Source organism: Callorhinus ursinus, unplaced genomic scaffold (assembly GCF_003265705.2).
Source record: "Callorhinus ursinus isolate GAN/ISIS: 27379988/994484 unplaced genomic scaffold, GSC_fseal_2.0 scaffold1, whole genome shotgun sequence".
Taxonomy (NCBI): Eukaryota; Metazoa; Chordata; class Mammalia; order Carnivora; family Otariidae; genus Callorhinus; species Callorhinus ursinus.
The window spans coordinates 142,285,742-142,302,121 of NW_027397063.1; the positions used below are offsets into that span (position 1 = coordinate 142,285,742).

Sequence of the window (16,380 nt, forward strand, 5' to 3'; positions counted from 1 at the left end):
AGTTGTATTTCTTAAAGAAATTTCAAAGCCTTCAGTGGGCTTACTTCCTGAATATTATGCATGTTCATTCTTCACCTTAATGAAAACTTAAATTTCTCCTGAATGTGTTATAAAGCTGGTTATCATTCATTCTAGTTTTTGTATTCATAACAGTATTTAGTCTTTTTGGACTATTCTAAGAGAGAGGAAAATAGGCATTCTAAATAATATTTTTTAATAATATTCACTAAAGATCACTGGATCTGTCCAGTACCATTGGTGCCTCCAAATATTTTACCCCTACTTCATGGCGCTCATAGAAAATGATATATTTGTAGAGGACTTTGAATTAACTAGGGAGTCTGGGCAAAGCCAGAGTCAACAAGCTCAGGGACTTGGACTATGCCTAGAACTTAACCACCCCCCAATGAAAGGAATGAGGTTCTCAGTTCATAGAATCTGTTCATGGAGTTTGGGAAGCTATAATCCGTACGCTTGCTAGACAATACTTTAGAATGTTTAGTTTACATAATTTAGTTCATAAATCATTTAGTTCATAAATCGTCTACATATATGCTCCAGGTTCACAGATTAAAAATGTTTTTGCCCTACATTAGAGACTGCTGAGAATGGCCAGGTTAATGATTATATCATCATCAAAGGCAAAGTAAACAGATGTCCATCTCAGACACTGCTGCCATTATGACGTTTTTAATGAATTTTTTTCTTTCTTTTTTGGAAAGAGTCAAAAAAATGTCACTTGAGCTGTACTCCCCAAATAACTTCTAAATCAAAGATAACACAAGTTTTCTAGTAGTAAAATACTATGCATTAGAGCCAACTTTAAGAGAAATCCCATTTCCTCCATCTCCCCACCTTCTAAATTAAGAACTCAATGTCTTTAGATATAAACTGTTCATAATCTTTTACAACTATAAAGTCAGATTCCTTTTTTTCAAAATTTTTCTCTTCACTGCCGTTAATTTTTTAAGTGAGTAACAATGGCATGTTACATGACTGGTGTATATACATGAACTACTTTCATTTAAAACTGTTTCCAAGAAAGCATCAACCAACCTGGATTTACCATACATATTATATGAAATGTATGGACATCACTATTTCAATGAAAGTCAGGTGCTAATAATACAGATTGACCAACACTCTGAAACGAATTGCTATTTTCTAAAATAACATCAGTAACAGACCTGAGGAGTTGTTGGTTCACTTCCATTAACACTGTCGGAAGATTTCGTGGCTTGGATAGATGCATTCTAAGAAAAACAAAGAAACATCATAAAGAAAAGAAACAAAAAGCTAAGCTTTTAAAACTGTTAAGAACAAAAACCAAGTACCAAAACCTATTAGATACATTTATCAAACAAAATTAGTTCATTTATTAGAATGTTTTCATGCAAGGCAAAACTAGTATGGTGAGTATTTAGAAAATTTATTTTGCTCTATGTAACTAAATAGCAAAGATTAGTATGTAGCAAAGTTTATTTTAAACTAATCACATACCTCTCCCCATTATAATGTCCCCGGTTTTGTCCCCCATGACAAAATTAACATCAGGGATTCAATTAGCAAAACTCATTCAAATAGACAACTATCCAGGAAAATGTCAAATGTTCCCTATGATAAGATAATACTCAAATTAAAGTTATTTGGGCTAAGACCTGAAACACATCTTCCTAACAAGAAATGGAAATGCCTCATTCATCTGAAACCAGCAATCTAAATGAAATTATTATGGCAATTTTCAGAAAAACTTATAAAATCTTCCACACGTGAAAGCTTTTTGTTTTGTTCTGTTAGTATGATGAATGTTCTAAGTGACACTACATCATTCTGGCATTGGTTCCATGATAATGAATGAGATTGTTCGAGATTCAAAATTCTATACTGCCTTCGTAATACACTAACCAAAATTAGAGCTATATAAGTAGCTCATGATAAAATAACTTTCAAGTTTTAAACTAAGCATTAGAGCAAATACTAGCCACTATGTTTCAGTAAGTTGGTAGTTAAATTAGACATTCCCCATACATTTCCATAGTGGACCAAGGAAGGGTCAAATACCTGACCTTACTTATTCTTAAATATAAGTGGAGAAGGCACTTGGCTTTGCAAGTGTTCTCAAATTTTTGAACTCTCATTAGGTATTTGATACTAAGAAATTATTAATTTTTAGATGTGATAAATGTATTGTTATATATTTTTAGTCATTATCTTTTAGAAATATATACCAAAACATTCAGATGGAATAAGGTTTTGAAACTTGCTAATAATGCAACAGAGATGGAGGCAGGGGAAGGGAGGTGTGCATGTGTGGGTCGGTGGTTAGAGAAGCACAGGTGTATGACAATAAAATAAGATGGCCATGAGTTATTAACTGAGGATATTGGGGGACGTGAGAGAGTTCTTATACCACTATCACTACTTCCACTTTTGGTTTGGATTTTTCTCTAATAACAACTGAAATACCTTCTCCCTCTAATATAAAAAGAGTTTTGGGTGGAGAGCCTGCTTAAGATTCTCTCTCTCCCTCTCCCTTTGCTCCCGCTGCCCCCTGCTCGTATGCAGACACACTCTCTCTCTCTTTCAGGGCAAGAAAAAAAAAAGTCATCAAATTTTATCAGTCCAAGACATTTTCCTTTGAGTTACACAGGGGAGAAAAGTTGGGGGAACATAACTTTTATCTTCCTGTTCTCTGCCATTTCAAAGAATTGCAAGTTGTATATATGGCTATATTTGTGTAGCGTGATAATTAATGCTTGCTGGCCCTAAAAATATACTATGCTACACACTATACAATAAAAAACATACTTTATAGAGTCTGACAAGTCTTTCAGTCCATATGTTGAAAATTAACAGTTAAATTATGGAGAAAGGAAATGAAATGGTTCCCTAAAATATTTTAAGTTAGGAGGAAGACTGGTGAGAGAGTCCATATTCTACTCTTAAGTTACTTGACACATGATTGTGATCCATACGAAAAGCTATTCTATAATTGTTTGACCTATCACCCTACCAGACAAACACAACCTAACATTTAAAAACTTTCCCTCCCTGCATATATATTTCAATACATGTATTATACCATATATCTAAATAAATGCAGGGCAGTTAAAGAAAGAATTGGTCATGTTATCTTGTAAATTTAAATTACAAAACTGTATAACCAAATTAAAGATTATTAAACTACCTGAAATGCCTTCTTCATTTCTGCCCAAATTCTCATTTACCTTTCAACTCTCAAATGCAGCTTCTTTAATGAAGCTTCATATGGCTTGCCTGAGGGCTAACACATTCCCTATGCCTGTATTTTCTTCTGTGAAGGTTTAATTCCTTTGTATTTCAAGCATATGTCTCCATACTAAACTATAAACTCTTGGAGGGCAGGAACCCTGTATTTTCGTCTTGGTCCCCAGGACCTAACTTCTGCCTGACTGGTGGTAGAAGTTCAGTATATGCTTGTCAAATCCTTATGCAGTTACTTCCTTCAGTATAAAAAGACTTCTGAAGTCCTTCTCCCAGAGAGAAGCTCAACTCATGTTAATACTCAACTGTCACCAATACTTTCTCCTGGGGGCAATCCTAAGACAAGAGAAAAATTCTTCTATTCTAACGTGCATCTAATTTAAGAGCACACACAGGTTCCCTGCCAGACTTATCTTCAATTATGTTTTGTTCAATCTTTCAACAACTATTTATTGACTGCTGAGCACTAAGCAATTTTTAGAATTCGGGGTCATTTTTCAAAAAACTGAATTAGCTAAAAGTCAACAGCTGATGAACTCATAAGTACACCCTCACTAAATCTGTATTCCATTATAGGTCATGTTATGGTTTCCCTTTGTTACATGGAGAGAAATTTTTATCTGAACAAAATTTAAATAAGATTAATGAAGACTTTTAGTCTACTTAAATTATTTTTAAATAGTTAAAAAGCCTCTATTCTAAAATCATTAGCATTTTTCATAATAGAAGAGGTACTTAAGTTACTTTTATGTAGGGCGCCTGGGTGGCTCAGTTGGTTAAGCAACTGCCTTCAGCTCAGGTCATGATCCAGGAGTCCCTGGATCGAGTCCCGCATCGGGCTCCCTGCTCGGCGGAGAGTCTGCTTCTCTCTCTGACCCTCCCCCCTCTCATGTGCTCTCTCTCTCATCCTGTCTCAAAAAAAAAAAAATCTTTAAAAAAAAAAGTTACTTTTATGTATATGGAAGTGGGCCTTGGAGTTCTTTTAAGTCTCTGTTACTATTACATGAAGTATAAAGTAATATCATTTTGTGTTTTTAAAGTAAATTGGTAAGTTATCTTTAACTGGGACTCCTGTCTCCCTCTCAAACCAGTTTTGAAAATAGTGAGGTGTTACTTATAGCCAGAACGAAGGAGAGACCCTCTGCCCTAAGATCCAAGCTAGGGCACCACTAAAACCCTCAGGTGCTTTCTTCTCTAAAACCAAACTCAGGGTGCCTGAGTGGCTCAGAAGGTTGAGCATCTGCCTTTGGCTCAGGTCATGATCCCAGGGTCCTAGGATTAAGCCCCATGTTCGGCTCCCTGTTCAGCGGGGAGTCTGCTTCTCCCTCTCCCTATGCCCCCACCCCATTTGTTCTCTCTCTCTCAAATAAATAAAATCTTTTAAAAATTAAAAAAAAAAAAACCCAAGTACAGAATGTAATTTAGGATTGCTACTGACCATATGCAGACCAAGTTTTTACTGGCTGCCTGGATTAAGTACAGAAATGTTCTAATTTCATCACAAGCTACTTTGTAAATTAAACCAGTTCTCATCATTTAAGAAAACCTTAATCCCAAATCAGTCAGTGTGCAATGCAACAAAAAAAGCTATCCTTACTGGGTAATCAAACATCTGTAAGTTTTTAATTTTCCTATATTAAGAACTTAAGACACATATAAAAACAGTCTACTTTCTCAGAGTGAAATCATACACAAGATTCAAAATTATATGAATTCAGTCAATTGAAAAATAATGAGATAATTACTTCCTTTCAGATGTATAATATATAGAAAACTGGTATTCTCCCAGAATAAGATGCAATTATTTGTTACAGTAGAATCCACCTACCTGCTCAATGTTGTTCAATTACGGATTTACATACAATGCTTTTTTTTTTCTTAAAATTTGAGTCACATCTCAAAATATTCTTGGCCTCCTACCAATAGTAAGACAGAGATTTCTAGTAATACATACCATTTTTAGTTAATGTGCAAACATTCCCTAGAGAGAAAATTTAGAGTTTAGACCAAGTTGAAGGTAGTCTTCACCACGTTAATGAGAACAGTGTTATTTTGTTGTTGTTAAAAAACTACCAGAAAACACACCAGCCATCAGAATTCAGCAATTCACTCTGATTTTTTAGAGCAGGGTTAGCAACAAGGCACTGAAGATGCTTTGAGAGACAGTGACAAGCAGCATGAGATTTGCTTCTAGAATTATCAAATTACTTTGCTTCCCCACAAAGGGAATGCAGAAAGCGGTGGAAGGACTCACCACACTGTCAGTCTGTGTTTTAGGCTGTTTGGAGGAATCCAAAGCAAAAATAGTATACTCAGAGAGAAAAGCAGGCTCTGCTATCATCCCGGCTAGTAGCTGTCTCATTCAGTGTAAGAAGCAGAAGTATAAAAATAAAACAAATAATGAAAAAGAGATCACAATAAGAGCATGCTGCAAAGTGTTCTCTCCACGCAGCATAAACAACACTACAGTGGCCTTGCCCCACCGCAACTGCTACCATCTCTCCACCCACAGAAATAACAAGTTACTGGGAAGGTTAGCAATGGAGAGGAGTTGAGCAGTTTAGAAACTCAAAGCCCAACCTGAACCAACTTGCTTACTGGCATACAAATGATATATGCAACAGCCACCACTGCACACCGCTTGTCTGCCAATTTGGTGTAAGAGTCTAAACCAATAAAAAACCATACATGGTAAAGAACACAAAGCCTTAATATAACAAATACCAACCATTTTTATGCATTCAAAAAGACAGCATTGAAATTTATGGGGAGGACAAAACACATAAAATTTTAAATCATTTATTTTGTACTTAGAAACAAAAATAGTTTTCTCCAACATGTACAAAGGAAACTTTCGAAACTGAAATTCATATAACAAGTTTTAAGGATAAATTCTTTTATACTAATTCTTGTAATATGTATTCTCTTCTGTCCTTCAGTCTTCTTTCAGAAACTATATACACCAAAATATTAATAATCATGAATTAGATTTAGAAGAAATTATAATTAAAATGAACTTTTAAATGTAAAACTGCTGAAATCTGAATAAGCTCTGTGGATGTCACACAGTTTACCAATGTCAATTCCCCCATTTTGATAGCATACAATAGTTATACAAGACATCTTTGGGAGAAAATGGGTAAAAGGTACATAGGCCCTCCCTAAAAAAATTTTAAAACCTGTGGATCTAGGATTTTTTCAAAATAAAAACTAAAAAAAACTAATCTTTTGCAAATATTAACACTGCAGTTAATGTATATTATGTTATAATATTATATATAAAGAACTTGTATCAGAAAATAAATGTTGCACAAGCTTAAGAACTTACACTTTTCATCTTAGTATGGTAGAGTTATGGATATGACTATAGAGCCTCCACTAACTCTTCATCTGGTCCTAAAAGTTGAGTATTAGTGGTGTACTAAAATGTACTAGATGCCTGTTTGGCTCTGGGCACTCATCCTATCCAAGTTTCTACTCTTGTTGAAAATCTGAACTCTCCTGGCAATTCAGAAAGGTCATCCTTGAAATGGATGTGATTTTAAATTAAGGACTATACAAATTCACTCTTCTTAGGCTTCCAAAATTAACATTTGAAATGAAGTCACTCTGGCCCACAACAAAATAATTTAAAATTTCACAGTAAAGAGTATATTTGAAATCTTAAAAAAAAAAAAAAACACAAAAGCGGATACCCAGTATAGAAAAACATGCTGACCGAACATTTCAAAGGAAGATGCTGCCAAAGAGCAATTTACACTCCTGCCCCTAGCCCAAGTAAAAGCCAAGTGTATCAAAATTAGTTTCCATTGACAGCTACCTCAAACCTAAAGAGCCTTTCTTCCCACTCGCCTGTCTTGTCATTTGCTTCTTATGCCTATGAAAATCTTACATCAGTTCCCAAATATTCTCAATCAAATTCTGTCTCAACTCCATATCTCTCAAACTCTGTTCAAATTCTAATCCAAATCTATTAAGAACTTAATTCACCTCTTCTGTGGTCCTTAGGTGAAGCCATCAGTTGAACTAACACTGACTGAAGTTATATTATGTCTAAACATTTATGAAGATACCTAAAACTCCCATTAGATATCTGCTGAAGGCTTTTGATCTATCCTCCATGTCTCTTATTCTCACATATATATATTTCTTTATCTCTATGAGTTTTTGGTGGAATTACTCTGTATTCTTTTTAAATACCCTGATTTTCCCCATGAATTGGGACTTGTCTGAGTTTTATTCTATGTTTTTATATCAAATTTTTTTTCACTTCAAGGATTTCTAATTGGTTCTTTTTCTTATCTACCTAATCTACTTTTGTTTTGGTCTGTTTTTCCCCCCACAATTTTATCTTCTTTTTCAGAGAATTATTACTGCGTGTATCTTATTAAAGATATTTGTTTTTTAAAGTCTTTTCTCGACTATTATTTGAATTTCATCTAGGATAAATTTATATTCCAATTCCTGTTTTTATTGGCTGCCTTCCTAGCATTTGTTTTAGAATTTTCATTTACAGGTTCACTTTGAGGAAGGTATCATCTTTCTTCTTCCTTCTGCACTCATCTTTCCTTATCCAGTCAATCTGATTCCCTAGGCTCCAGTTTGAGTTTCCTGCCCTATGGCAACATGGGGTTATCACTGACTCAGTCACAATAAGCCAATGTGAGTTTGCTTCAGTTCTTGGTCATGAAGCCTCCCTAGGGACACCAGCTTCTCATAATGGGCCACAGAGAGCTCAAGGCAACAGTTAGCGAAAGCTTTTCTCAACCTCTTTCCTCCAGGGCTGGGAGCCCCACTTCAGCCCCTGTCTTGCAGCACTAAATCTAACTTTGGCGGCACAGAACCCTCCCAGTCCTTCTTTTTTTTTTTTTTTTTTTTTTGCATTATTAGTTTTTGATGTAGTATTCTATGATTCATTATTTGCGTTTAACACCCAGTGCTCCATGCAGTATGTGCCCTCTTTAATACCCATCACCAGGCTAACCCATCCCCCTACCCCCCTCCCCTCTAGACCTCAGTTTGTTTCTCAGAGTCCATAGCCTCTCATGGTTCATCTCCCCCTCCGATTTCCTCCCCTTCATTTTTCCCTTCCTACTATTTTCTTCTTCTTTTCTTTCTTAACCTATAATGTATTATTTGTTTCAAAGGTACAGGTCTGTTATTCAACAGTCTTACAGAATTCACAGCGCTCACCATAGCACATACCCTCCCCAGTGTCTATTACCCAGCCACCCCATCCCTCCCACACCCCCACCACTCCAGCAACCCTATTTGTTTCCTGAGATTAAGAATTCCTCATATCAGTGAGGTCATATGATACATGTCTTTCTCTGATTGACTTACTTCGTCCTTCTTAACCAGAGTTCAAAGAGAAAATTAAGTCCTAATGACTGCGCTAAGGCATCCACTAGCATTCACTGTATGTAACAAATTAGCATATCTCCTATGAATTAATGTGTCTCCTAGTAGAGGAGGGTCTCTAAAAAGTTTAGTACCTTAGCAAGTGTGTATAAGTCTTGTTTCTAACTTCCTAGATACTGTTATATACAGATGTCAGCTACAACACTTACTTACTAGTAGGGGACATTAAACTCATTCTTTTTATTTCCAACAATGTACATTTTAAGAAGTATTTGTCATAATATACTCTATCAAAGATTCAAGAATAAAATTGTTTACAGCATGTCGATAGCAGCAGCAGATGAGAAAATATTCATTCAGTACAGACCATGGGTAAATCATTTTGAATAAATTCAAGACCATTTTGTCTATATAAATATATCTACTGTATATAAGGTCTCTAAACAAAAAAGTAGCAAATCAGCACAAGGTGTTAACATTCCCTTGCCCTAATCACTACTGAAAAGACCAACGGTATATAAAAGTGGGAAGAAAGTTATATTGGGCTAGGAAACCAGGAAGCAGCAATATGGATTCAAGGAATTTCTAGTAAGTCCTAGGGCACCTGCTTAAGAAAAATAAGTCTTCAAAGATCAGCTAGCAGGGTGCCTGGATGGCTCAGTCGGTTAAGCGTCTGCCTTCAGATCAGGTCATGATCTCAGGGTCCTGGGATCAAGCCCCACACTGGTCTCCCTGTTCAGGGGGGAATCTGCTTTTGCCTCTCCCTCTCCCCCCTGTTCCTGCTGTCTCTTTCTCTCACTCATGCTCTCTCTCTCTCAAATAAAATAAACAAAATCTTAAAAAAAGAAAGAAAGATCAGCTCGCCATTCTAATTCTGAAAATGCTCAGCATACTCAACAAGCAGGGAGTCTGCTTGAGGATTCTTTCTCTCTCCTCTCCCTCTGCCCCTTCCCCAGCTCATGCCCACTCATGTGCACTCTCTCAAATAAATAAATAAATCTTAAAAAACAACAACAACAACAACAAACAACACTTCCCACAAAGAAAAGTCCAGGATCAGATGGCTTCACTGGCAAATTATACCAAACATCTGAATAATTACTACTAATCTTCACAAACTCTTCCCAAAAAATATAAGCAGAGGGAACACTTCCCAACTCATTTTATAAGGCTAATATTATCCTGATACCAAAACCAGACATCACAAAAAAGAAAACCACAGACCAACATCTCTTATGAATATAGACACAAAAATCCGCAATAAAATACTAGCAAATCAAACCCAGCAATATAAGATGTACACCATGAACAAGTGGGATTTACCCCAGGAATGCAAGGTTAGTTTCACATCCAAAAACCAATTAATATAATACACCATATCAACAGAATAAAGGACAAAACCACATGCCCATTTCAATAAACACAAAGAAAGCATTTGATAAAATTAAACATTGCTTCTAAGAATACTCAACAAATTAGGAAAGGAAGGGAACTTTCTCAGCATAATAAAGGCAATTTACTAACTCCAACAGATAACATCATACTTAAAGACAAAAAGACTGAATACCTTCCCCCCAAGATCAGGAATGAGACAGGTACGTATGCTTTCACACTTCTGTTCAACACTGTACTAAAGGTCCTAGACAGAGCAACTAGGAAGAAAATGTTATAAAAGGCAACCAGATTAAAGGAAGATATAAAACTACCTCTGTTTGCAGATAACAGGATCTTGTACCTAGAAAATACTAAGTAATCTACTAAATAACTATTAGAACCTAATAAATGAGTTCTGCAAGGTTGCAGGATACAAGATCAATGGACAAAAATCAATTTTATTTCTACAGAGTGACAATGAGAAAACCAAAAATGAAATTAAGAAAACAATCCCGTTTACAGTAACATCCAGAAAAAAATACTTGAAAATAAATTTAACAGAAGTAGTACAGACCTTATATTCTGAAAAGCATACTTTTTTTTTTGAAAAAAATTAAAGAAGATCTAAATAAATGGAGGGGGAGAGGGAAAAAAGAGAGGGGGAGAAGATAAAAAGCTTCCCAACTAATAAAAACTGATAAAGACAACACAAAAAGAAAAGTACAAGCCACTCTCCTTACAAATAGATTTGGGAGACATGTATATAAAGTAACTACCAAAGTGAGTACAGCAAGATATTAATAATGCAATCTGATCAGTTGAGTTGATTTAAGGAGTGAACAATTAGCTTAATATTAGGAAGCCTATTAATATAACTCATATCCTATCATTAGAGCAAAAGAAAAAACTATGAGAACTGAATAGATAACTAAGGCAACTTGACAGGGATAAAAGACTTGCATTAACTGACAGAGGGTAGGGACAGGTAGCTTCCAATCTAATGTCTAACAAAGTAAAAGCATATCAGCTTTGAAAGTCAATCTATTTAGGGGCAAAATCCATTCCAAACTTAAGGAGAAATGTTTCTCGCCCATTACTTTCAAGATACTTCTCAGTAACTCCTAAAGAACAATGCCTGTAGCCCTGAAATAGAATAAATTTATAAAATGTGCTTAAGAATTATCAAAAGCTGAGAGTGTCATAGAATAGTACAAACTGACTTGGAATGGCAAAGACAACTAGAGAAGCAGTATTTTATTTCTGAAAGATGTCTCAGATCAAGAAGAATAAAAAAGGGGGCACCTGGCTGGCTCAGTCAGTGGAGCGTGCAACTCCTGATCTCAGGGTTATGAGTTCAAGCCCCATGTTGGGTATAAAGATTGTTTGAAAACAGAATTTAAAAAAGGCGGGGGGGAGGAGGAAGAAGAAAAAGTGACATCTTTCTCAACATTTGGGAAAGCATTCCAATCCGAAGCAGGCCGACGCTTCATTATTTCTTCCCTTGTAATGTCACAATTAAAAATTTAGTGTCTGTGCTATCCAAGAGCTGACAGATACAGAAAAAGCCTTTTCGTTTCTGTATCATAATAATCTTTTGTATGTGATTCAAAAATCATGAGTATTTTCATACTTCTAAATTCACTTGCTCCTCACAAGAACCCTATGAGAGGAGATATTCATTATAACACAATTCTAAAGATGAGAAAGCTGAGACTCTAAGAAGTTAAAAGCAGTTTTGTCCAAAGTCACACAGCAAGTAAGGGATGATATCCTGTGATCCTTCCACCATTCCAGGCTGTCTCTCTGCAGGCAGGGAGGCAAAAAAGCATATGGTATTTATGAACACACATCTACTAAACAAAATGGAATCCATCAATCAATTAACCAGAGCTATTTATTTCTATGCATCATTTTTTTAGCAAAACAAACAAACAAACAAAAAAAGGATCCTAAGAAAATAAACTGATTTCTGGAATTTAATTTTAAAATAATATGAAGGGGCACCTGGGTGGCTTAGTTGTTAAGTGTCTGCCTTCAGCTCAGGTTATGATCCCAGGGTCCTGGGATCGAGCCCCACATCAGGCTCCCTGCTCTACAGGAAGCCTGCTTCTCCCTCTCCCACTCCCCCTGCTTGTGTTCCCTCTCTCGGTGTCTCTCTCTCTCTGTCAAATAAATAAGTAAAATCTTCAAAAAAAATAAAACAATATGAAAATGTTGGCTAGACGAGTCCCTAGGATAAGGATAAGAACGGACATGCCTAAACTATGAGGAAGTGTGTCCAAAAAACAGCAAATTAGAGAGCAGGGTAAGTAAAGATATCAATCCTTCCTTCAAAAGTTCAGCAAGTAAAGAGACAGAGAGATAACATCCCTAGGACCTTAGTCTACATAATGGTCCTTCTGTTTCCATCCCTTCAGGCAGGGACCTAAGCAAAGTAAGCTGAGCAGACCTTCCCATCTTCCATGGCTGCCCCCAGAAACTACTTAAAACTTAACGAGCACCTAGTACATGCAAAGCACCATGCTAGGAGACTTACATGCTGGTAAACCCCCACAAAACAAGTATTATTATTTCCATTTTATAAAGAGAAAATCTGAGTTACTGGAAAGTTAACTTTCAAAGGTCCTTCAGCCAGCAAGTGACAAAGCCTGGATGTAAATCCAGGCTGATCCAGATGACTCCAAACACTATCCTCTTCTCAGTAGTCTACACCAGGTCTTACTCCAAACAAATTACATAAACAGATCTTCACGCTCTTAGAGAAATCATTAGATTCGGCCACAAAAAGGAATGAAGTATGAAACATGCTACAACATAGATAAACCTTCAAAACATCATGCTAAAAGAGTCAGACACCAAAGGTTACAAATTGTATGGTTCCATTTATACAAAATATCCAGAATAAATGGATCCATAATGACAGTAAACAGATTAGCAGTCACCTGGGGCTGGGGGAGAGGGAGCATGGGGGAGTAACTGCTTAATGAGTATGGGGTTTCTTTTTGGAATAATGAAAATGTCATGGAACTAGAGAGATGTGATGAATGTACAACACTGTGAATATATGAAATGCCACTTTGAAATTGTAAATGTTATGTTATAGGAATTTAATCTCAATTAAAAAACATCATCAGAGTGGAACAGAGCGCAGGAGGCTATGGTAGCCTCATCTGCCTAGTCAGCTTTTCACATGATCCTACACTCTCTACTACTCTAAAGCATCCAGCTCTAGAGAGGCAAAAAAGATTCATCTCAAGCAACAAAAGGGGAAGAAGGAAGCTCTATGCTGAAGATAACAAGGCTATGCCCAGGATCACCGGAAGAAAGCGGATGGTCAACGTGCATGTGCACAGGATGAGAGAGTGCCAGAGCCCTGTAGACCTTAGTGTCAGCACAATCTCAGTCTGTTCTCCTTTGCCTTCAATGTCTGAATCATATAGATGATTTTTTATATCCTTATAAGGAAGCCTGCAACCAAAGACAGACTTATTTAGATTTACATATAGTATTTATTAACACAGTAAAATAGACATATTAGGAGGTATATAAAAACTTTAATTATCCAGGAAATTATTTAATGAAACTATCTACTTCTGAAGCATTCTGGATAACAAAGACTACTGTATTTACTGGAGAGGTGGACAAATATTTATATTTTGAGTTAAACTTCCACATTTTACTAAAAAGGAACATTATAACATTTAAAAACAGAAAGTTGGGATCTTCTATCTCAGAGATTTAACAAAATCAAAAACCCAGGGAGTGGGAGGATGAATAAAAAGGTAATTCTTATGTAATGCCCATTTAATCAATAACTTGATTATGAAATTAGGAAGTCCTTTAATTTTGTAAAATAAATTGAACTGACCAATTACATTGGTCAAAAATAGCTTTTAGAGTTGTTAGGAAACACTTTAAAAGCAAGGAGATGAAGGGATGATGCTGCTCTTTGAATCAGAAACCACTTCTTTAGTTAAACCTATGAAGTACAGGATCTTTAGGATTGAAATTTGGGAATTTGGGAAAAAATAAAAAATAACCTTTAGCTCACTTAGCCTATTGTAAAAGGATATTCAAATCATCCCTTTCAAAAAGGATTATTTTGTAAAGATATATTCAATTAAAAAGTTTTAGAGCATCCTAGATAAAATAAATATTTTTTAAAAAGTAATAGTAGGGGTGCCTGGTTGGCTCAGTCAGAAGAACATGTGATTGAGGATCGTGAGTTTGAGCCCCATGTGGGTGTAGAGATTGCTTACACAAAAAAGCTTTAAAAATATATAAAAATTAAAAAAAATTAAAAAGCAATAGTAGCAATCAACAAGTTATTTTCAGGGTTTCAACTGTATTGTGTGTAAACCAATATACTATAAAATCAACCAATATACTGAGTATAGTAATGATGCTATCAACACTGATTGCCAAAATGGTTCTACTCAGTACTGCAGCTTTCATTCAAATTGGTTACATGTATAAACTAAGTTCAACAGCATTAAATTTGAAATCACAAAGAGATGTAATACTGCAAGTGATACACAAGAAAATAAGATCCCAAAGAAAGTATGCACATACTTCATACTTTAAACAACTTTGTCAGATCATTTAAATCTATGCACCAAGGACATAGTATAATATGCCATTAACTTTGAATGCAAAAACTATACTAGGGCACCTGGGTGCCTCAGTTGGTTAAGCGACTGCCTTCGGCTCAGGTCATGATCCTGGAGTGCCTGGATGAGTCCCGCATCAGACTCCCAGGGAGTCGGCTTCACCCTCTGACCCCCTCCATGTGCTCTCTCTCTCTCATTCTCTCTCTCTCTCAAATAAATAAATAAAATCTTTAAAAAAAAAAAAAAACTATACTATGAAGTGTTTATTTTGCTATCAACATCTACTATAAAGTTTTAAAATTTTGTGTTAAAGTAACCTTAGAAAAAATTAAAAAATAACTTTCATCAAAACAACCTGGAAATACCGCTCAAATTTTTAAATTTGAAATCCATCCTATAACCCAGCAATCCCATTCCTAGGATTCTATCTTGCAGAAGAATAGCATTATAAATGTTTATGTACAATGCTCAGTACAGTACTGCTTATAATACTGAAAAGGTTATAAAATTTGATTTATAATACTGAGACTCTCTCCAAACTAATCTATAGAATCAATACAATCCCAATCAAAATCTCCACAGGTTTGTTTTGTTGTTGTCATTGTGTTTCATTTCGTTGTGAGTTTGTTTTTCTGAGATGTGAAAATCTAATTCTAAAATTTATATGGAAAGGAATAAGAATAGCTAAGACACTCAAGAAGAACAAGGTAGGAGTACTATGGATTGAATGTGTCTCCCCAAATTCACATATTGAAGCCCTAGGCCCTCAATGTGATGTTATTTGGAGGCAGAGCCCTTGGGAGGTAATTGACTAGAGAAGGTCAAGCGGATAGGGCCTTCATGATGGGATTAGTATCCTTATAAAAAGAGAAAGAGACAGAACTGCCTTTCCCCTACTCCCACCCATCCCTTTCTTCCTAGGTGTCTGTACCAAGAAGGGCCATGCTAGGACATAATGAGAAGATAGCTACCTGCAAATCAGTAAGAGAGCCCTCGCCAGACAGCCAGTCTGCTGGCACCTTGATCCTGGACTGCCCAGCCTCCAGAACTGTGAGAAACAAATGTCTGTTGTTTAAGCTACTAGCGTATGGAATTTTGTTAAAGCAGCCCACACTGACCAAGACAGCAAAGACCTGCTCTACAGAAGACAAGATTTAATATAAAACTACTGTTATTAAGACAGTGTGGTATCAGATCAAAGACAGACAAAGCAAACAAGGGAACAGAATAGAGAGCTCAGAAACAAATCTACTCAAATATAGATACTTAATTTCTGAAAAAAGGTAGCACAGTAGAGCAATGTGGAAAGAATGGGACAACTGGATAGCTATACGGGCGGGTGGGGGGTGGGAGGGAGACACACAGACTTGATCCCTACCTCACACCATGCTGAAAAAAATCATTTCCAAATGGAATGTAGATCCAAATGTGAAAAGTGAAACAGGATATGGGAAGATGGGCAAAATGGGTGAAGGAGAGCAAGAGGTACAGGCATTCCGTTATGGAATGATTAAGTCACAGGAATAAAAAGTACAGCATAGAGAATACAGTCAAAGATATTGTAATAGCACTGTATGGTGACAGATGGCAGCCACACTTTTGGTGAGCACAATGTAACTTATAGACTTGTCAAATCACTATGTTGTACACTATACTTCTTAAAAAAAATGATTTTTGAAAAGTAAAACAGGAAAATACTCTCAGAGTAAAAAAAGAATTCTGTAATAAGAAACAAAAACACTAGCCAGAAAATAAAATATTAATAAATTGTAATAGATTAAAACTAAGAATT

The 16,380-nt window shown here is 35.9% G+C and overlaps 1 protein-coding gene across 8 annotated transcripts in view; it reads right to left on the reverse strand.

Moving 5' to 3' along the window:
* The window catches only part of GOLGA4 (golgin A4), a 121,352-nt gene that overhangs the window by 85,886 nt on the left and 19,086 nt on the right, over positions 1 to 16,380 (reverse strand). For 3 of the 8 annotated variants that reach the window (XM_073902143.1, XM_073902140.1, XM_073902133.1), the window contains exons 3-4: positions 5,498 to 5,596; positions 1,188 to 1,253 (exon numbers count right to left, since the gene is read on the reverse strand). The exons of 2 other annotated variants lie outside the window; for them this stretch is intronic. In XM_073902143.1, coding sequence (XP_073758244.1) covers positions 1,188 to 1,253; positions 5,498 to 5,596 — 165 coding nt within the window. Of the gene's footprint in view, positions 1 to 1,187; positions 1,254 to 5,197; positions 5,225 to 5,497; positions 5,597 to 16,380 lie in introns of all 8 variants that reach the window. 3 more of the 8 variants (XM_025884484.2, XM_025884451.2, XM_025884469.2) reach the window with 2 other exon arrangements.